The sequence below is a fragment of the Pelodiscus sinensis genome, chromosome 11, assembly GCF_049634645.1.
Source record: "Pelodiscus sinensis isolate JC-2024 chromosome 11, ASM4963464v1, whole genome shotgun sequence".
NCBI lineage: Eukaryota > Metazoa > Chordata > Testudines > Trionychidae > Pelodiscus > Pelodiscus sinensis.
Genome location: NC_134721.1, coordinates 22,692,294 through 22,714,319, shown reverse-complemented (window position 1 = coordinate 22,714,319; position 22,026 = coordinate 22,692,294). Strand labels below are relative to the sequence as shown.

The 22,026-nt window shown below is 51.2% G+C and overlaps 1 protein-coding gene across 4 annotated transcripts in view; it reads left to right on the top strand.

The window, feature by feature from the left end:
• Positions 1–20,900, top strand: part of CHST13 (carbohydrate sulfotransferase 13) — a 79,440-nt gene extending 58,540 nt beyond the window's left edge. For 2 of the 4 annotated variants that reach the window (XM_075938778.1, XM_014577611.3), the window contains 2 exons: positions 4,358–4,440; positions 18,455–20,900. In XM_075938778.1, the coding sequence (XP_075794893.1) occupies positions 4,358–4,440; positions 18,455–19,300 (929 nt within the window). In that variant the 3' untranslated portion in view covers positions 19,301–20,900. Of the gene's footprint in view, positions 1–4,357; positions 4,441–5,230; positions 9,161–9,405; positions 10,275–18,454 lie in introns of those variants that run through there. The other 2 variants (XM_075938779.1, XM_075938777.1) reach the window with 2 other exon arrangements.
• Positions 20,901–22,026: the final 1,126 nt, after the last annotated feature.

Sequence of the window (22,026 nt, the reverse complement as noted above, 5' to 3'; positions counted from 1 at the left end):
CCCTTAGCCCTGCACCCTCCTGGTGCCTCCCCCTTCCCTCACTGCCCCTACCCCTTTTGCCCTCTTTTCCCTGATGCCCACCCCCTCACTACCCTCTGCCCCCCTTTTCCCTCATGCCTCTGTGCCCTCACACATGACTTGCTCCATCCCTACCTTCCTCATGCCCACCCCTTCTTTCAATCCTTATCCCAGCACGTCCCACTCTAGCCCCCAATGCCCTTCCCCTCTCCTCTCGCAGCATCACCCTTTCCCCCCTCCCACTGACACCTCCCCTCCTGCCCTTTTCCTCATTGTCTTCTCTTGGCCCCCTGGCATTTGTCTCTCTTCCACCCTGTCCCTTGGTGCCTTTCCCCTTTCTTCTCCTGACCTGCCCTCTTCTCCTCAGCACAAGCCCCTTCCTCTCCCACCTCTTCCTCCTATTTCCCCCCCTCCCCTCCCCTCTCCTACCTTCTGCCTTCCAGTTTGCGGCGCTGGAGTCTGTGATCGGGCCCCAGCTGCTTCCGAGGCTCCAGACCACGTGCCAGGCCTTGAGCTGGGCTGTGCGGTGCAACTCTGGGCCGAGCGCTTTTAAAGTCCTGGGCCATGATGGCACGTCACACCCAGGCGTCTCCCCCTCTCACCTGTTGCGCAGCGTTTGAGCACGCTGCACATGTGCTCCCTGGCCCCACTGTGCCCCATAGATGGCTGGCATGCGGCGCCGGGGAATTTAAAGTGTGGGGCTGCGGTGCCCCGTCACAATCCCCTCCTCCTCCAGTAGCCGCCAGCTGGCCCTTTGGCCAGCCCTTCAGTGGACAGCCCACCGGGGAATTCCTGGTGTCCTGCTGGGCCAGTCCGCCTCTAGTGCCACCCTTTAGAGCAGGATAGGTGTTTAAAAAAAAAAAAAAAAAACTGATAGGAACTGAAGTGGCCCGTAGCTGGCAGCTAGCAGCTGCCCTGCATCCATTGGCTGTGGATAAATGTATGAGCTTGATGATTCTGCTATTCCCACCAGCAGTTTAAATGATGAATCATGTGCATGTTTAATACCGTGTTGTCAGGGCTGTTCCCCTCCTTGCACTCCGAGTGCAGAAGGTGGGGGCCTGCAAGAGACCTTAAATGCCTTGCCTCTATAAGCTTCTGCTTAAAAAAAACTCCCGACACCCCTTAGCTACCTAAGCTTAACTCTTTAGTCACTGGGTGCTGGCCAGCACCCCTATCCATCACACGTGTCATTAAGCTCTAGAGTTAACATCAACTGACCTAAATAAGGCCCAGCTCCTGGAGTGAGGTGGTATGTGATGATGTCAATTTTCATAAAGAGAAAGTAAGCTTCTATGACTCTTCCTTGATAGCTATTGTTTCAGGCTGTCAGCAAACTCAGGCAAAGAGCACTGCATCAACTCACATCTGGAGTTTCTCACAACTCTAAGGCCAGGTCTACATTGGGAGAAACAGACAAACTAAGATACATATCTACAGTTATGTGACTGGCATAGCTGTAGTCAGTGTACCTTAGCTTGACTTACCATGACATCCCCGTTACGGGAGGTCGATGGGAGAGTTTCTCCCATCAACTTCCCTTACTCGTTGCGCCCCCATGGAGTCTGAGGATCGATGGGAGTACCATCAGCCTTACTAGATCCACTAAAGTAAACCCCAGAAGATCTCCGGATTATCCATCTCCGGATAAGTATAGACAAGTCCTAATAAGAGCTAGAAACATCATTGTTCTCATAAATGAAAACTTTCCCTCAATATCTCCAGTTGCCTTGCAGATTGGAATAACACAGCAGATGGGTAGGATATTTCCTAGAGTCTGACACCAGTTTAAACAACCCTCCAGTAAAAAAATCAGTGTATCAATGTAGTATAGAGAAAAATAAAAACTGAGCAAGAGGCTGATGTTAGTTTCAAACACTAGAGCAATCTTTTAAAAAAGCACATAAGACTTATAACAAATTTATAACGGTTAAGTATCTTGACAACTTCCCTATTAATTAGCAAATGATCTGAACCCTGAAACGTATATGTTTAGAGCTGTTCCTTAGCACAGCACAGCCCAGCACAAATGTTGTAATACCCTCTTGTCAGACGAAACGGTTGGGATTGCTGTTGGTTATTGCCAGTTGAGTAAATTCCCTCATTGATCAAGCCTGGTAGACAGTGACATTTCTCATGTCCACATGGGTCTAGCTTTTTGGCAGTTGCAACTAAAGTTATGAAATACAATTGCCTTTTTTTTTTTTTGGTAGTTTATTATATTAAAGGGGTCTGAATGAAATGTTTGTACCCCACATTTGGATTTTGTTTATTGGCAGGAATATCTTGAAGATACATGTATTTTCTTAAATTCTACATAAGCAGTATTTTATTTTAAACACAACCCATGAAGTGTTTGCAGTCCAAATATTGCAACCGTTTTGCTAGTATCCAGAGCCAGAGAAACTGACTAGAAAAAACAAAATAAAAATGAAACTAGTCTGACTAGGCTTACAAATTTAATTAAATACAGGAGAAAAAAAACCTCACACAACAGAGCACTAGTCATGAAAGGTGAACTTGAAAACTTTCAGTAATTCAGATATTATGAAGAACAGGGATATGGAAATTTTGTATTACCATATCCATTACAAATACATTTATTAACCTCACCCTGATCTTTCTCTTTTAAATCTCAAATAAATGGTGGGGTGAGCATGTGTACGTGAGAGAGAGAAAAATCATGTTTATAAAGCAATAAGTTGAATGCAGACTTTCAGGTCTGTTCCTTGCTTATCACCCTTATTCACTGCAGGGAAGTCATTTATGGCTTGATTTCCATAAATCCTGAGTACCTATTGCCTCAGTTGTCCTGTGTGTTATATGGGACACACAACTTAAATTACACGTGTCTGGATTTTATGAATGCTTGCAAGATGCTTCCTACAATGGGGTGCTCAGTAGGGCTGTTAAAAAGCGGTTACGTAACCATGTAACTGCTGAAAATCTAAGGGCTGATACATTACATGCAGCAGGCTCTGCAGTATAAAGCTAATGCTGAAGAGCCCACAGCACAGCCAGCTCCCCAGGCGCAGGACCGGCAGCCAGTGTGCACCAGGAGCTGGCTCCCCGCTGCCAGCCTTCTCTTGAGGAGCTGGCTGCGCTGTGAGCTCTGCAGAATACACTTTTAAGCCAGCTGCCTGTGCACACCAGCTCCCACCTGCAGCCCAGCTCCTGGGGAGCCATCTGCCACCCACTCTGTCGCCTCTGATACAGAACCGGCCATGTGGGGTGGCAGCCAGCTCCCTGGTGTGGAGCCGGGAGCTGCTGTGTTGGTGACAGCTCATGCTTATTGGTTGACCATTTAAACACTTATTCTATTACAGCCCTAGTGCCCAGACACCTCCTGGCTGACCAACACTGATATTAGCTATAATGTAGTAGAGGATTTACTCCGGTCCTTAACTGAAATCAGTTTTGTTTTTCTTCATTTAAATTCTTTCTGGAGCCGGGGGGGAGGGTGATATGGGGTTTAGTATGCAGGCTGGGAGAGTGGACAGCCTCAGTCCTCTGTCTCTGCAGCAGCTTGGGGCCAGGTGAGAAATGCTTGTCCATGGCTGCTGCAGCAGGCACAGCTAGGGGAGGAGTGCATATTCCTTGGCTTTATTTATATAAGATAATATAAAGTACATATCTATCCCATTTTCACCCCTACTCCTTGCTGCTCCAGTAAGGTTTACAGCTGTCCTGTCTCAAGGCCCCTTGCTGCCAGCTTAACTGTCCCTGCTAGCAGACCCCCTCCCTTTCCATTTTATGGAAAACAGTTGCATTCCAGGCATTTCCCATTGTCCTGGCACAGCTCAATATAGGCCTGGCTTTTTGGAAGTTGCATGCCCCGTTGGGTGGTCCTAACTCTGACCATTCAGGAGGAGTTCTTGAACAAACAGACTTACAGATGGATGGACAGACAGACGGACAATCTCTTTCAAATATATAGTGAATTTAACCCTCAGTTGGCTCCAGAACTTTCATGTGGTATGTAGGGCCATATGCAAACTGGGATTTGTGTTTAGAAATCCCACCTGTGGGCAGCAGCAAGCAGTGCATTGACACCTTTGAGTATGTGATATGGGAGTTGAATCCAGTAAATGCGAGACCGGAGGTGACCATCTTCACAAGGAGTCACACTCAGTGTGACAGACAGCTTGGCAAGTGGGGGAAGGGGACAGGTTGCTAGTCCGGTGTAAGAAGCTGAATGGGCCTATAGAGAAGGTGACACTAACCCATATCTAACCTGGACTCTCTCCCTGGCAGTTCTTTTCTCGGTCATAACATCTCAAGAGATACCCAAGAGGCAGTAGCGAGAGAAATAAACTTCTCCCCGTCTTTCTCTTTCCAGCTGCAGAGGATAGGATTCTGGGGACCAGCTGGCATGGGAAGTCAGGCCGAAGTCCACTCCAGGCACTTTACGACAGTGACCAGGTGGGTGAAAATGAAGGAACTGAGAGGTGGAGGTGAGGAATCTGTGGCAGGAGTTGGTGGGAGTTGACCCATTATTTAATGACATTTTGTGTGTCCTTAAATTGCAGCAGTAACCTGACCTTGAGATGTTCAGGACAGCGTCTGAAAAAGGTCACAGTCCTCTAGGTCAGGGGTCGGCAGCCTTTCTGAAGTGGTGTGCCAAGATGTAACCTTCCTGTCCTAGGCTGCGCCGCTCTCCTAGGGGGTGGGGGGGAGGAGCTCTCTCCAGCATGTGCCCCGCTTCGTCTTCTGCCCTGGGCTCTGCTCCAGCTTTTCCTGTGGGGAGGAGCCACGCATGCGTTTCCCTGCAAGCTGGATCCAGCGCAGAGCCTTGGGATTTTCCAGGCCAGCCTGAGCTGCCAGACTTTGGCCTTCAGTGCACGCACATGCCGCCTTCTCCCTGCCCTCTCCTTCCTTCTGGCTGCGATTGGCTCCCGTCCTAGGGGCTGTGACAGAGCCAGGAACATGCCATGAAGTCGCCACCCCAGGGGGAGGAAAGGGACGGGGCCAAACTGCCACGAGGGGCGGCTCAGCTGATGTACGTCATTTCCGCTTCTGTATGCGGAGGCGATGTACACGCAATGCCACTTTGCGCGCCCTGCGACAGCATGTGAACGTGCCTAGGCTCTTCCTGCCCACCTCAAGGCTCAGTCTCACATCTTCAGGGCACACGCAATAAACAGACTTTCCTTGCCCCCCTCCCCATCCCTGCTGCCCCTGCAGGAAGCCAGCACTGGCTCCGATCTTGCAGGTGCAGGGGAGCAAGGTAGAGCCTGTTCATTGTGTGTGCCACTGCAAATCATCTTGCGAGCCACTTATGGCATGCATGCCGGACGTTGCCAATCCCTGGTCTAGATAATTATTGAGAAGTACTACCAGCTCCTGCTACTACTTGTGTCAAGCAGTTTCATTAGCCTTTGGCCCGGCTTAGCAAGGCTGAGGTATAGTAGCTGAGGATTTCAAAGCAAATTCTAGAACACAAAAGATGGGCAAAATCTTTCCCAGCTGAACAGATGAATGGCCATGCTGTATCAGACCACTGGTGCATCTATCCCAATATCCTGTCTCTGACAGCGTGTAGTGCCAGATGCAGTGTGCAGTGCCAGAGAGAATTAACAGAACAGGGCACTTTTGAGTCCTCCATCCCCAGTTGTATAGAACCAGCTTCCGGTAGTTAGACATGCAGAGCATGGGGGTTGTGTCCCTAACCATTTTGAGAACACCCCTTCCATGTTTTCCAAGATAACTCAACAGGGCACCGTTGTGCTAGTTGCTGTTCAGACTGAACAGAAAGATTGTCCTTGCCTACAGTCTGAGGCCAGGGCTACACTAGACCTGAAAGGTCAGATTAAGGTGCACAAATCCAGCTACGTAAAATACATAGCTGTAGTTGGCTTGTCTTAAGCCAAACTAGGTGCTGTCTTCACAGAGGGAGGCGATCCAGAGCAAGTGCTCCTGTTGGCTTTCCTTACTCCTTGCAATTGCCAGGAGTACTAGTGCTGACTGGGACTACCCTCAGCATTTGATTTAGTGGGTCTTAACTAGACCTGCTAAATCAAACACCAGAAGATTGCTCTCCAGTGAGGCAAGTGAAGATATGGCCTAAGGCTATGTCTACAGTACAGCTTGCATCAGCAGATTTTGTCACTCCACCACCCCCATGGGGTGACATAAGTTACACCAACATAAGTGCTAGTGTGAACACCACTCTGTTGTGGGGTGGTATTCTCCTGCCAATGTGGCTTCTGCCACTTGTGGGGATGGTTTTATTATGCCAACAGGATAATTGCTCTGTTGGCATAGAGCGTCTTTACCAGATATACTGCATCAGTGCACCTGCAGCACTGACAGTGTAGACACACCCTTAGTAAGTCCAAATCTTTTTTTGGATTGGGATATAGCCATTTCTTCTCAACCCAAGCCTTAATCCCAGCAAGACACTAGATAAGATGATCAGCTGTACCAGACTGTTGTTGAAAGAGACAGCTGAGATCCCACAGGTATGGAGACCATCCAGTCTGTACAGCCTCAGTATTTTCCCCATGGCTCGCTTACGTACTGAACAAGAGAGGCAGAATGGAATAGAACCCCATTATCCTCTACAGGAAAGAGCACTAAGGCAGATGAGCAGCCACTTTTACAGCACCATGTGTTTCTACTAGGGTACGTAGCCATAACATCACTAATTGGGCTTGTAGAGGCAGTCGTTAAGCTAATAGTTGATTTTGGAATCCCCGTGTTCTGAGTCCAACTCAAATTCTTCCACCACTATGTCCAGCGGGAGCTTTATATCTCCGGGACAGTGGGCAAGTGGCCTTTCCATGCAAGGGTACCAGCACCTTTTGCCAGGAAACATGCCTTCTGAGATCTTGGATAGAAATCTAGAGCAGTGATGCATCCTAGAAGAAAGACAGTCTCATGTGTTTAAGACAAAGGGCTGAGAGTCCTGGCTTGGCCTCTTGTGTCTGAAGGTAAAGATAGTTCCTGCCTCACAGGAGAGGGAGGGAGTTGGTATTTGCAGAGGTTTTAATTTTAATTTTTTCACCCTTGTAAAATGCTTTGAGATCCTTGAGAGCTAGAATTGACAAAATAAATGCAAGATAACAGCCCTGTCTTGCTTAACACTGTTGATTGCAGTCAGAATAGTGATAGAAATGTAGCCGTGTTAGTCTGGGGTAGTTGAAGCAAAATGCAGGACAATGTAGCACTTTAAAGACTAGCAAGATGGTTTATTAGATGATGAGCTTTCGTGGGCCAGACCCACTTCCTCAGATTAAATAGTGGATGAAAGTAGTCAGAGCACTGTTAAAAAGGAAGCCTAGCCTCCACCTGGGTTCACATTAATATGGTCAGCATCTCACTGGAAATCAGGGCATGTGCTGCCACCATTAACCGTATATCATGACAGAAGACCACTGTGCGGACACCTACTGCCATTTCTGAAACCTTCATGGGATCCATCTCATCAGCAACCCCAGAAAACTCAGGACCATTGTCGTCATCCTTCTTAGTCCTCACCAGGGAAGGGTTAAGCTGGGCTGTCCAACCCAGAGTTCTAGGCCTGCTGCTTACACTCCTGGACACGGGCTCTGGTTTCCCAGTCTTTTGAGTGGCTGGCAAGCACATCAGTAGCAGATGCTGCCGGAGACCAGCTCAACATTCAGTACATGCCTCCCCTTTGGGTTCCTGTCTGGGCACTGTTGACTTTGCAAATGGTCCACAGAGGGGAAATATAAATGGAACCAGGTCACTTCACTGCACAGCCTAGGATTCCTGGCTGCCAGAAAAAGGAAGGAGAGGATACAGGCAGGCTTCTGGCAAGCGGACCTGGCTCCGGGAGCGCACGCAGAATCCCATTGGCCCAAAATAGCAGGGAAGGGAATGGACAAGCCTCTCCACTCTCTCTTGGGGTAGTCTCTTGCTTGTCACTGTCAGGGGCTTGCATGCTTTGAGGTGTTCTTCAATTTGTATGTTGGAAATGCGGATAAAAGGTGTGAGAATGAGGGGACAGAATCCCCCTCATGGGACAGGAGCAGCAGCACAGAGAGGGAGAATGTTTTGATGACAGGTGTTGGGGGAAGGCCTTGGAGAATCCTGAGGGATCTACCCCACTGTCAAAGGTTCCCCAAACCTTTGCACAAAACCTCTCCAGATCCTGATACAGCTACCCACCCATTGGCTTTTGGGGGTGTCACTCAGGGCCCCCTGGAGATGCTGTTAGTGGTGCTTATCCAGAAGCTAGTCCCTGAGTTGCTGGGTCAGCTGTTGCTAAGTGGGGGGGGTCTGCTGCTTGCTGTGGTGTTTTTCCATTGACCTTCTTCCCCATAATGGCAATGCACGGGCAGAGTTCTCTGAGGGTATGTCTACACTACAGCGCTAATTCGAACTAAGCTAATTCGAACTAGCGCATCTCGACTTAAAAACTAGTTTGAATTAGCGTTTTGCTAATTCGAACTAGCGCGTCCACACTGATTGGACGCAGGGGCGCATTTAAGGGCGGCTGAAACCGGTTCTGGCAGGGCATCAGGTCAGTAGTTGCTTTGTGTGGCTGCTGTCTGAGGCTATCTGAGGCTCGTGCTTAAAGGGACCCCCCTGGACAGCCGGTTCTCAGCTTTTCCGCTTGCTTGCCTACCTCGCCGAGGGACAGCAAAGCATTTTTCTCTGCGCCCGTCTGTGTCGGTGCTTCCCTTCGGGGATGCCACCGCAGGTGGCAACATGGAGCCAGAGCTCGCCCTGCACTTTCTGGTGCAGTTTATGGACTTGCTGCTGCAAGCCTGCCAGCAATGGCTGGAGGCTGCCTGGTTTCACCTGGTGCACATCAACCCCCTGCCTCTCCACCTGGGGGGCCATGGCACAGCTGCGGCGGCGCCCAGGCGCCGGCGTGCCTCGCCACATCTGGCGTCTGGACACCAGCACCGACTGGTGGGACCGCATCGTCCTGGAGCGCTGGGGAGACCAACAGTGGACCCAGAACTTCAGGATGAAGAAGGACACCTTCCTGGAGCTCTGCGAGTGGCTCGCCCCTGCTCTGCGCAGAAGGGACACTCGCATGAGGCCCGCCATCCCCATCCAGAAGCAGGTGGCCATCGCCCTCTGGAAGCTCTCCACGCCGGACAGCTACCGATCCGTCGGGAACCAGTTCGGCGTGGGGAGGTCCACCGTCGGAGCGGTGCTCATGCAGGTACGGCACTTGCCGGCCACTGGGCCGGAGGCGAGGGGATGGGCCTCTCCAGGGAAAACGGGGTGACGGGGGGAGGGGAGGAGGCAAAAGTGCCCCGCACCGGAGGGGCCGGTCTCTCCCAGCCGTACTACACGCCGCCCGGGGGGGTTGCTCCCGGGAGTGGGGTGCGGGGCACTGCCAGGGCACGAGCACTCCCAGCCACCCGGGCGCCCCAGTGATTCGGGCTTTGCTGTGTCTCTCCGCAGGTGGTCAAGGCCATCAACCGGGTGCTGCTCCGCAGGGTGGTCCGTCTCGCCAACCCGGACGCCGTAATCCGGGGGTTCGGCGCCCTCGGCTTCCCCAACTGCGGGGGGGCCATCGACAAGACGCACATCCCCATCCGTGCCCCGGAACACCAGGCCTCCCAGTATGTGAACTGCAAGGGGTACTTCTCCGTCCTCCTGCAGGCCGTGTGTGACCACCGGGGACAGTTCACGGACATTAATGTGGGCTGGGCCAGCAAGGCACACGATGCCAGGGTGTACCGGAACTCCTCCGTGTGCCAGAGGCTGCACGCCAGGACCTTCTTCCCCGACCGCCACATCAGGGTTGGGGACGTGGACATGCCCGTGCGCCTGGTGGGGGATGCGGCCTATCCCCTACAGCCCTGGCTCATGAAGCCCTACATGGGGCACCTCAACCCCTCCCGCCAGGCCTTCAATGCGAGGCTGACCAGGGCCTGCATCGTGATAGAGGGGGCCTTTGGGCGACTGAAAACCCGATTTAGGTGCCTCCTCACCTGCCTCGACCTCGCCAAGCACAACATCCCTCCCGTGGTGGCAGCATGTTCTGTGCTGCACAGTTTGTACGAGAGGAGACGGGGAGGCTTTCCTGCCAGCCTGGATGGCTGAGGCTGACCGCATGGCTGGCCAGTACGCTCAGCCCCGCACCGCCGCCGTCCAGGAAGCCCAGCGGGGGGCCGTCCGGATCCGGAAAGCCCTGCGGGAGAGCTTCCAGGTGGAGGAGGAGGACTGAACTCTCCCTGCATGCCCCACTGGGGCCTTCTTCCACCCTCCCCCCCTTTCCCTTTCCCCTCCCTAACCTCCCTTCCTAATGTCAAATAAAGACACCTGTTTTGGAGAAAAAACTCTTTATTTTACATAACTGGGGTGGGGGGAGGGAGGAGTGAGGGTGAGAGAGGGGAGGGGGAAACCTGGGAGGAGGGAGCTGGAAGGGGGTGGAAGGGGAGGAAGGGAAGGAAAAACTCAGGCTTGGGGGTCCGGCTGGCTCTCCCGTCTCGCAACACTGCTTGTGTGGGGGCCTCGGGGGGGGGGGGGAGCAGGTGTGGAGGGTGGGGCAGGAGGGACGGGGGGTGCGGAGGAAGCAGGAGAGGGAGCAGGGGTGGGAGGAGGAGCGAGAGCTGGGGCAGCCGCAGGAGCCGGAGCAGGAGGAGGCAGGAACCAGTCCACCAGGGTCTGGAGGTGGCCTCTGAGGCCACAGCCCTGCTCCTCCAGCGCATCCACACTCTGCTGGTGCAGCCGAAGTTCCTTCCGGACCCATTGCTCCTGGTTGCGGAGCAGCTGCTCCATGAACCGGAGGTGCCGCCGCGGGTAGTCCTCCTCATTCCTGGCACACCTGCTGGCCCGGGTGCGGGTGGCTGTTGCAGGCGGGGTGGTGCGCCCTGCAGTCCCAGGTGCTGCGGCTGTGGTGAAACAAGAGCAGCGGTCAGTTCTCCCTGGGGACAAGGTGGGTGAAACTCAGCCCCCCTCTGCAAGGCCAAGGCCCCCTGCGTGACACCCAGCTGCTGCTCCATGGTGGGCAAGGCCCAGACGCACGGTCCCTGGGCTCCCTCTCCCCCCTCACCCCCCCGTACGCATAAGGGGAGCATGATGGTACTCACAGGTGGAGGCCTCCCCAGCCTTGGATGACACAGGAGATGTGGTCTGTGGGGTTCCTCGGGGGTCCTGGGTCCTGGGCAGGCTCCTGGCTCGTGGCGTCCTCCGGCTCCTCCTCCTCGGTGTCCTGGACGAGTCCCTCTTCCCCGGGGTCGATGACCAACCCGGGGGGCATGGACGGCATGAGCCCCCAGGATGCGGTCCAGGGCGTGAAAGTGGGGGCAGGCCTCCGGGTCGGCCCCTGGCAGGCAGGCCCGGGAGTAGGACTGCCGCAGGTCCTTTATTTTACAGCGGACCTGCTCCCGGGTCCGCTGGTGGCCTCTGGCGGCCCTGCTGTCAGCCATGCGGCCGTAGACAGCCGCGTTCCTGTGGCTAGTGCAGAGATCGTGGACATTGGAGGCTTCCCCCCAACCCTCGATGAGGTACACGATCTCCGCACTAGACTAAGCTGGCTCCCGCCTCTTGCAGTCCCGAGCAGGCTCCTGGGAGCCACCAGGCTGGTCCCGGGAAGAGGCAGAGGGCTGGGCAGCATTGGGTGGCTGGCTTATGGCATGCCAGGTGCAGGGTCTGCTGGCTGGGTGCTGGCAGGCTTGCAACTGGCACAAAGTGTGTAGCCAGCCCGTGCCCCATTAAGGGCTCTGGGGCCGGGTGGGGGGCAGACAGGTTTCCCTGGTGTTGTCCAGAGTGGCCACCAGGGCAAGCTGGGAAGGGCTAGCCTCCCACTAGTTCAAATTAAGTGGCTACACAGCCCTTAATTCGAACTAGCTAATTCGAACTAGGCATTAGTCCTCGTAGAATGAGGCTTACCTAGTTTGAATTAAGCGCACCGCTAGTTCGAATTAAGTTCGAACTAGCGGAGCGCTAGTGTAGCGCCTATCAAAGTTAATTCGAACTAACGTCTGTTAGTTCGAATTAACTTTGTAGTGTAGACATACCCTGAGTGCCCAAGAGGGGCAACGTGTCTATTTCTTCTGAATGTCATAATCCCCAGTCGGGGACTCGACTCAGCCCCCTGTTCCCTAGGCAAGTCCTGATTTTCCAGTCACTCAGCCAATGAGCCCATTACTGTGGGGCCGCTGGGGCTATAGTTTAGCGATTCTGCATCTCCATGACACTGGGTTGTGATGTCACGGCAGCAGCTCACCTCATAAAGGCCGAAACATCCCATAAACACATTGTGACGGGTCAGTGCCCCTCTGGATATAATGGATATTGGTCCCTCCTTACAACCCTGCTCCAGGCCTGAATTCCAGACTGTCACGTGCTGACAAACTGCCAGCAGCCATGGAGTGTGAGGGGCCTAGAGATCTGTACAGAACTATCCCTCTTCTTAATATTGCCACCTGTGGCTGAAGCTATTTTGGGAATTTTTTCCCAACATGATATAATGTCATTTTCTTAAAATACCTATTAAAATTTCCAGGATTGCTTTCAAATAGTCGCTGGGAGATTGAGGCCAATTCTGGGAGACTTCAGGCCAATCCTCTGTTGTCCTCACCATGCTGATCTCTGAGGAGGTAGGGTGGGTCAGCTTAACACCTCCATCTGAAATCCAATGTACCCCTCACAGCCACATTGTGCAGCAGTGGTGTTGAGACGGAATATGGACACACCTCCAGGAAAGACAGTTCACAGTTGTCTTGGGAACCCTTAAGAGTCCCTCTTATGCCCATGTAAAACTATTTGTGTGTCTTAATGTGGCTGCATTATATTTGCTCTGGGGGAATGGTAAATGTGGAATGTCTTGGCTCGAGTGCATTCAAAGCCTCAGACCTACTGCTCCAGGAATGTAACTGAGGTTTTTAAAAACTGATATTTAATGTCTTTGGATTTTATAAAGAAGGAAATGAAGGGAGCAATTTTGCACTGAGTTAAATACAAGATGTGCACTCACTCCACTGGGTAACTCCTGAAATGCAGCTGCATTTCTTTGTTGCTGTGAATGCATATTTTTAGCTATCCATTTATCCCCCATGGTTTTCAGCAAGTACAGAAAAAGCACTTGACTGACTATCCTATAGTGTGACATACACTTTACTGTTTTCACCCACAGAAATGGCTACAGACTTAAAAACCTAAAAACTCTGAGCTGAAACCCCACAAGAACAGTTTCAAACCAGAGGGCGATTGTTTTCAGGAGGTTACAGGTATCTGAAATCTGGGTCTAGAATGAAAATGCCTCTTGGGCCATATCTGTAACACCACAAGCAAGATGCTAATGTGACTTTCAAGTAACCATCCAGATACAATGGGGGCAGATCTTCTGTGTAAATTATCATAGCTCCACTGGTGTATAACAGGGGCTCTGTCACAGTTTATACTTGCTCAGGATCTGGCCCATTATTTCCTTGTTGGGAGAAAGAGTGACCAGTTGATAAAGGATAATTTATTTTAATCCTGCTTCAATTTACCATTAACATGGGTCCTGCTGGCTATAGTTTTGAACAGAGATGTTAGCTGTGGTTTCAGTTGCCTTGATGGTACCCACACAAACATCTGCAAAGGGTTCGGGCCGTGGTGGTAAGTTCTGTCCAGTAAAAGCTTCCTGTCCATCTCAAACACTGTGCAACTTATAGGAATGGGTCTGTGGGTTGCCATGTAGAATAAGGATGTTAAGGACTAGTCGACTAGTCAACTATCTGATAAAGAAGTGCTTATTGGATAGTCTATTGACTAGTTGATTCCCCCCACCTTGCTGCCTCTATCTGAACTGGGGATCAGCTATGCGGCACTGTCGCTTTGAAACCCCAAGGTGGCGTTTCAAAGGGGCAGCTGCCACACAGCTGATCCTGGGCTCAGCTGTGTGGTGCTGCCCCTTTGAAACGTGGAAGTAGCGTTCAAAGGGGCAGTGCCATGGAGCCTGGGGTCAGCCGGGGACTCCCCAGCTGACCCCGTGTACCATGCAGCATTTCCCCAGAACCTGGAGTCTTAATGTGGCTGCATTATATTTGCTCTGGAGGAATGGTAAATGCGGAATATCTTGGCTCAAGTGATTCAAAGCCGCCCCAGCTGACCCTTGGCTCCATAGCGCTGACCCTTTGAAATGCCAAGACTGCATTTCAAAGAGACAGCTGCCGCACAGCTGATCCCCGGCTCACCTATGCGGCAGCTGCCCCTTTGAAACGCCACCATGGTGTGGCATTTCACCAGAAACAGGATCAGTTGTGGAGTCTGCAGCAGATCCCAGGCTCCACTGGGGAGTCCGCCGTTGACACTGAGCTCCATGAGGGCACTGTGGCTTTGAAATGCACAAGAGCCCCCGCTGGGGACTCTTGTACATTTCAAAGCAGGCCCACCCGCGCAGCCTGGAGCCAGGGGGACTTCCTGCTGGTCCCGGGCTGCACGCGGAGTTCCACATTTCAAAGGAGGAATGCAAAAGTGCCTATCGACTGGTCGAGTAGTCAATGGAAATTCCATCGACTAGTCTATTAACCGCAATTTTATATCCTTAGTGTAGAATGCCAAGTGTCAATGTGATGAAGGTTTGTATTGGGATCCAGTGCCCAAAGTGCTGTGTTTAGAAAGCTCCTAGCTAGCAAAACACTATTGCCACAGCTCTGCCTACCCAGGCTAAGAAAGATGTTGAGGTGAATCTTGCAGGGACTAGCAGGCTGGCTGGGGATCCATGCAGGCAGCCCGGGCAAAGCAAGTGGGCTTCTGGGGAGGGGTGGGTGGGTGTGATGTAACCGTGGCTGGCAGCTGGCAGGAAACTTCAGTAGCAAGCATGTGAGGAATGCAAAGATCTGGCTGCACCTTACCTCACAAGGCGGAAAGTCTCTGCATGGGTGGAGTGCCAGGCTGACAGGATAATGATGTCAGTCTTGCTGCTGAAAGAGCATCCAGCCAGAGCCTGATTACAAGGATGGAATGATTGCAGGGCAGCCGTTTTTTAAAAAAAATTTTAAGGTCACAAATATTGGGCGAAACACTTGAAGAGTCAGAAAATATACAGAGCATGTTCATCATATGGAAGGGTCGATGTGCAAGATTTTCCTGCACCCCTCTGCCAGTGCACTTCCTCCAGCAGCTGCTGTTCCAGTCCAGGGGTTCCCCCCCATCTTTGCTGAAGCATCTCATACCTGGCTTCCAGCTCCTGTTATTGCAGTCCAGGGTCCCCATCCAGCTCTGCTACACCTCAGTCCTGGCCTGCAGCATGCCCTGCTCTCCCCATTGGACAGCCGCTGGAGACTGGGAGCAGTTTAGCACTGCCTCCCTGTTCAGATCAACCTCTGAGGTGGCTTAGAGAACGATCATTGGAGAGTGTTCCATGGGGCAGGGGGGTGGCATGGAGATAGGGCAGGAAATGGCTGTGGGGTTAAAAAAGACTAACAGACTGAGGCATTATTGGTGAAGGGGAGTGCAGCAGGAGGGGTGTGATTAGCAACTAGGTTAGAGAAGTAGGCCAGCAAGGAGCTGTGTAGGGCCTTGTGGACAGGAATGAGGCCTTCAAAGTGGATAGGGGTGCTCAGAGGGAGGCCAGTTCAAATCTCAAGCCATGGGGGTTATTCCAGTCCTGCAGAACAACCTCCCAACTCCCTGAGGTTCTGGGGGTAAAAGTGCTGGCATAGAGGGGTGTGAAGCAGTGTTCCCCGTAAGCTGAGCACTTGCTCAGCCACCCAGGAGAGATTCAAATGCTGTCCAGCTGATTAGCAGAGCACTCGCAGCCAGCAGCATGTATAGGGAGCTCTGGTGCAAGGGAAAAGAATGTGAATCACAGGCTACAGAAGAGGACAGTGAGCAGCTCTTCCCCGGACAGTGGGGTGCAGTCTGGAGTTACAGAGTCCGAGAGAGAAGATGCCCTTGGCTTGAGATACGGGAGCTTTCATCACATTAAAGCAACAGCTGCACAAAGGCAGGTTTCTTTTCCGTTAGCAGTGGGATGGGTTGTTGTCATAGCCTGTGGGTTGGTAACACTCTGGAGCAATGTTCCCTTTTCATTTTTTCCATCCATGTGCAGAATAATTTGTATGTGCATGGAGGCATGTGTTAATGTGCACCACCAGTAGAAACATAGGCTGCTGGGTGTGGGCGCTCGGCTAATGAAGTGGGAGGCATTTGAATCTTACCTGGGTGGCTGCCCAAGCACACGGCTTACAAAGAACACTGTCTGGAACCAGCCTAGAAGTTTCCCTTGTAGCACCAGCCTTGAGTGGTATTGAGAAGCCACAGGAGTGTCTCCTGCTTCTGCCAGCATTGATGGGAGTAGGTGGGCAGGAGAGGGAGGGGATTTCAAAGGGATTTCTTCTCCTGCTAGCTTCCTGGCATTGGCTTCCCTTTGAAATCACATGCTTTTAGTGGATTAAGGCATTAATGTAAGTGATGGGCCCGTGCCATGGAGCTTAGATCCAAATCTCCCCAGAATCTGGGCTCTGGCTCCAGGGTTTACAGAGCTAGAGGCTGGCATGAAGTTGGATCTGGATGAAAGTTTTGGAGAGGGCTTGTCGCTGGGATTTAGGTCCAGCAGAGACATCTCTGCTTGGCTTTTAGCAAAGCGGTAGAGCTGGTGAAAGAGGCGGTGGGGAAGAGAGGGGGAAACAAATACTTGTGGGATGAGAGAGCAAATGTAAATGAAGTTGCAGAGTTAGCACTGATGGGCTGAAACCTGAGCCATGCCTGCATCTTGCTGCAGAACAGGGCTGTGTTGGGGAGTGTGGCACTGGAGAGGGATTTCCCTACCATGCTTGTGCAGTGGTGGGGGAAGACCCCGAATAGGAATGTGAGCCTCCTGTGGATGAACTTGCTCTGCATAACCCAGCCTGGGGCCACGTGCTGACCTGCCAAATCTGTGCAGACAGCTCAGGGAGGAATGCGGGGGAGAGAGGATAGGAAAGGGGCTGTTTGGGTTCCTGGAGGGATTTCAAGACCCGTCTGTGATCACAATTGTCTTGCCACATGTGGCACCCCCCCCCCCCAGCTTCAGATGCTGAGCCAGCCTTGTAGAAAAGAGGGGGTGGGGGTGAGACGACTGAGGGGCGTCTGCTCTCCTCATCTGCCGACCCCAGGAGAATAACGTGAGAGGAGAACTGACGCCAAGGTAGGTCTAACCTCTTAATCCAGGGGAATTGTAGGTGTTGCCAGCCCAAGCTCCGAGGGGCTGCTCTGCAGGCAGGCCACCAAATGGCTTTAGCAGCAAGGTTGATACAGTCTGGATATACAATGACAGACTCTGATTCATCCCCTCGCCCCTGCCTTCCCACCTCTGTCTGTGGTTTCTTCACTCCCCTCAGGAGGCCCTCCAAGGGGGCTGCTCCTTTGCATGACCCCACCACAGTGTCTGTGCCAAAAGGCCTTAGGGACGGGGAGGCTTCGGGATTGTTTGTGACTTCACTCCATGCTGCTTTGTGGGTTAAGCTCCCTTCCACTCCCGCTCCTGACTGACACTCGGGACACAGCTCATTCTGCCTCCCAGTTCCCTGCTGTTTCCCACGCCTCTCTGAAAATGTGCACTTGAATCCGACTCCTGTCCCAGCTGCCAGAACTACCCTTAACATGGGAGCTGACCCGTGTGTTGGAGACTCTCTGGAAGTCCCAGCTACTCGCCTTCCCCCAGCCCTGAGAACGTCTCCAGAGCCCATGCCATGGGAGGCTGCACAGGTAGGCTCCTAAGCAAGGCTGGTGGAAGGGATTGCAGTTGGAGTCCATGAAGCTTCCTCCATTCCCCTGTTCCCCAAGTTTCAAGGAGAGATTTCCAGAAATGCAAGTGAGGGTTGTGCACACAATTCCTTTGGACTTTCAGCCACGCTGCCCTTTGGGCCTTGGAAAATCCCTTCTCTACCACCACGGCTTTTCCTCTGAGTTATTCGGTTCAATTTAATTTTTCCCTAGCCAATGCCTTGTATCAGGAATTTCCCTCCTGACCCCTTCATCAGTGCTAGCACAGGTGGCCAGTCTATACTCAGTGTGTATGTATTGTAGAAACTTTTTAAATAATTTTATTTGCTCTGTTTTCTGCACTCCCTCTCCCTTTTTCCCCCCTCTCTCTGTATTTGCTTCCACTCTCCTGCCTTTTCATGGGTGAACTCTGCAGCACGAATGAAGTGTGTTACAGGCCATCCTCGCTGTAAGTTCAAGATAAGTTCCAAAAAACTTGGACTTACAAGCAAAACAACTTAAAGCGGGGACTTTTTTTTTCCCGCAGTTGACTTCCATTTGCGCAAATTGGAGGGAGTTGTATGCAACTTAAGAGCAAGGAATGAGAGGACTTAAAATGCCTCCTTTCCTACAAATCTCAATGAGTTTAGTGCGGGATGGATGTATACCGGGACATCTTATAGCGGGGATGCCCTGTACACCACAGCAGGGAGTGTACATGGACTTCATGTCCTAATTCCCACATTTGAACTCAAGTGCGCCTTGCTGGAGCCCCGCTCCATGTCATGTTCATCCAGGCAGTGATGATTTCCCTCTTGTGTCTCTCCAGTTTGAGCAGTCGTCCCTACAGGCCACTCACCAGCAGAGACGAGAGTTGCTGAGCAGCGTTTGCGGCCGCTACACCCGCAAGCGCCGCCTCCTGACGCCTGATGACCTGCGCCACCTTGTTGTGGATGATGTACACGGCCTGCTTTACTGCTATGTGCCTAAGGTAGCCTGCACCAACTGGAAGCGAGTCATGATGGTTCTGACTGGACAGGGCAAGTACCGGGACCCTCTAGAAATCCCAGCCAATGAGGCCCATGTCTCGTCCAACCTGCGCACCCTCTCAGATTACAGCACTCCTGAAATCAACCATCGCCTGCGCAACTACCTCAAGTTCATCTTTGTGCGGGAGCCCTTCGAGCGCCTGGTCTCTGCCTACCGCAACAAGTTCACCCGTAGCTATAACACGGCCTTCCACAAGCGCTACGGCACCAAGATCATCCGCCGACACCGGCAGGAGCCCAGCGATGAGGCCCTGGAGCGTGGCGACGACGTGCGCTTTGACGAGTTCGTCTACTACCTGCTGGACCCACGCACGCAGCACGAGGAGCCCTTCAACGAGCACTGGGAGCGGGTGCACTCGCTCTGTCACCCCTGCATCATCCACTACGATGTGGTGGGCAAGTATGAGACGCTGGCCGAGGACGCCAGCTATGTCCTGCAGCTCGTAGGAGCCGAGGCTAGTGTCAAATTCCCCTCTTCGTCCAAGACCACCAGGACCACAGATGACATGACAGCCCAGTTCTTTGAGGACATCAGCCCCTTCTACCAAAGGAGACTTTTTAATTTATACAAAATGGATTATTTGCTCTTTAACTACTCCATCCCGTCATACCTGCACCTCCGATGAGATTGGAGATAAGGGGGCCCTAAAACTGGGGGCCTCCCCCATTCTTAACTACTCAAGGCATCTCTCGCCTTTCCCCTGCATCCTCACTGGTTCATTCCTTTCCTCTCTGCCTCTAGATTCCACTCCAAGCCCATGCATCACATGCTGACACCCTGGTTGGGACTAACCACAGGGCGAGAAGCTGCCTTATTGATTAGCATGTGAAACACGTGGGCCAAAGCAGCCTTAGCCCATTCCAGTGCCTGCAGCAGATGTATCCTGGCTTCCAGGAACATAACGTTAAATGTTCAAATGTTGTTTCCTTTAGATGCTAAGATAATTCATCACAGATCCAAATCTCAGGAAGGCTGTTTATTGGGGGTAGGCCTCCTTCGCAGCCTCTTCCACGAACTGGGCTGTTTGCAGCCTGTCACAAGAGGGATCTCAACCTTTGATAGGGATGGGGAAGGGGTCTGTCAGAATTTTGCATAGAATGCTGAGAAGAGCAATATTTTAATGTGTATTTTTTTTCTTTGTTAAACATTCCCTCTCCTCTCCTTCTCGCATGCCCCAAGCTGCCTCCTTCCTCAATCAATGGGAAAGGGGAATGTGAGCCATCGATGTCGTCTTATGATCTGGTATTTCTCTGTGGCAAAGCCTGTTTTTATTGCTTCTCCACTCGCTCCCCATTGGAATTTTAAATACTTTGTTTTATGTACGCGTAGAAAGAGGGACAAATTAATGCTTGTACATCGATGAAGCTGCATTGATTTCAGTGGAGCTGCATTGGTTGATACCAGCAGAGTACTTGGCCTAGATTTGTGTGTGTGAATGCGTGCGCACGTGTGTCCCCTGACTAAATATGATACTTAAGACCCCTTAACGGCCGTGTGTAAGAGTAGGGTTGACTGCTCTTTGGAACAGGGACTATTTTATTTTCCATGTTTGGGGGCCCATTGTGTTAGGTGCTGTACAATTTGGTTGCCCCTAGGGATTCCTGCAATATAAATGTTCAATAATAATAACGCTGGTGTCCTGGCCAAATTAGTTTGGCTGTTTAAATGTGACCTACCAAATATTCTTCACCTCCTGCCACGTGGTGTTGCTGGGTGCTGTTAAACAGCTGCTGCTTCCTGCTCCAGAGATGGCTGCATTTCATTGCTGGGCCAAATAATTTCTAGTTATAGTTCGTGTGTCTGTCTGTAAAGCACTTTGGGATGGGATGCACTATAGACAGCAGAGATATTATAGTTATGAAAAGATGACAGACTTTTGGAAAGGGTGAAGCGGGGAGAGAGAGTGAGTGTGTGCGTGTGCGCAAAATACACAGACACCTAGTGGAAGAAGGTTGTTGGCTGGATGAAGACAATTCATTATTCAAAGAAGAAATAAGAAAACCTAGGATTTTAAATTCCAGCCAGTCCTGATGGATTTGCTTAAACACAACAGCACTTCTGTCTTTGCTCTGTTAAATTCATTTTTGGCTCTGCATATAGAGCATCACCTCTGTAAGTAAACTTGCTGAAAGCAGGATTTTCTGGACAGTGTGTCTGCTGGTTCTATTGTGAATACTTGACTTAGTGCAATACAGTGGCAAGGTTTTTATAAAAAAAAAAACACCTTTGTGCTCAGACTGTCTTTTTAAAACAAGTGTTTTCAATGAGGGGGGTGTTTTTCATCTTGTTTCTCAACCTCCTTTTCCCTCTGCCTCTGAAATGTTCCTAAAATGCTGAAGTTCTGCCCTTTATCACACTCTGTAAGGTCAAAGTGAAATACAGTTGTGGGAAAATCTCATCAAATTTGGTAGTTGGGTTTGGATGAGCTCTAGAAAAGTTTGGATGATAAGTTGGACTGGCAGTACTTCTCTGCCAGACTGGATAAAAGAGCTTATGACAATGGCCTCTCTCAGGCTAGTCTGGCACATCTCTATCTAGCTGAAACCCAGATGCACAGAAACATACAAAAATTACAAAATGTGACCAGTGGATTTTGAACCTTTCAGAGGTTTGTATTGAATTTTCCTTCTCTGGGTTTTGTATTGAATTTTTGTTTGGGAGGTTTGGTTGTTCATTGGTTTTAATTACCTGGCCATCTTTTTCCCATGCCTGTTGAAAACCCAACTTGCTCACATTTCTACAACACTTTGTCACTTTGTTTCTGAGAGAGGATTGTAGTCAAGGGTCATACTTGGGACTTCAAATGACTAAAACCTGACAAGCACCACACACAACTCCAGCCTTCACCTACAGCACCAGAGTTGATGGTCATCTTTCTAAAATGACCACTAGTGACCTAGAACCAGATTGCAAAGGTATTTGAGGCATTACGGCGCTCAACATTGCAATGCCAAAGTGATTTATCAGCCTAAATGTCCTTTTCAGAAGTGATTTAGGCCATGAGGCATCTAAGTCCCATTGACAGTCAATGGGATTTAGACACTCAAGTGCCTAAATCACTTCTGAAAATAACATTCAGACTTCTAAATCAGTTTGTTACTATGCTGAATACAGCAATGCGTAAAACACCTCTTCAAATCTGGGCCATAGTTAACATTGATGGCATTTACAACTGTGGACACTGGAATAAGACATAGGTAGATTTCAGAGTTAAGGCTCCGTGGAGCTGAATGGGGCAGTCCAACGCTCTTAAAGGTGTTGTGTCTGCAGACTCACCACAACAATTCAGCGTTTGTTCATGTTCAGAAGGAGTTTGTTGGCCTGGTTTGTGTTTGAGAGCGAGACCAGAAA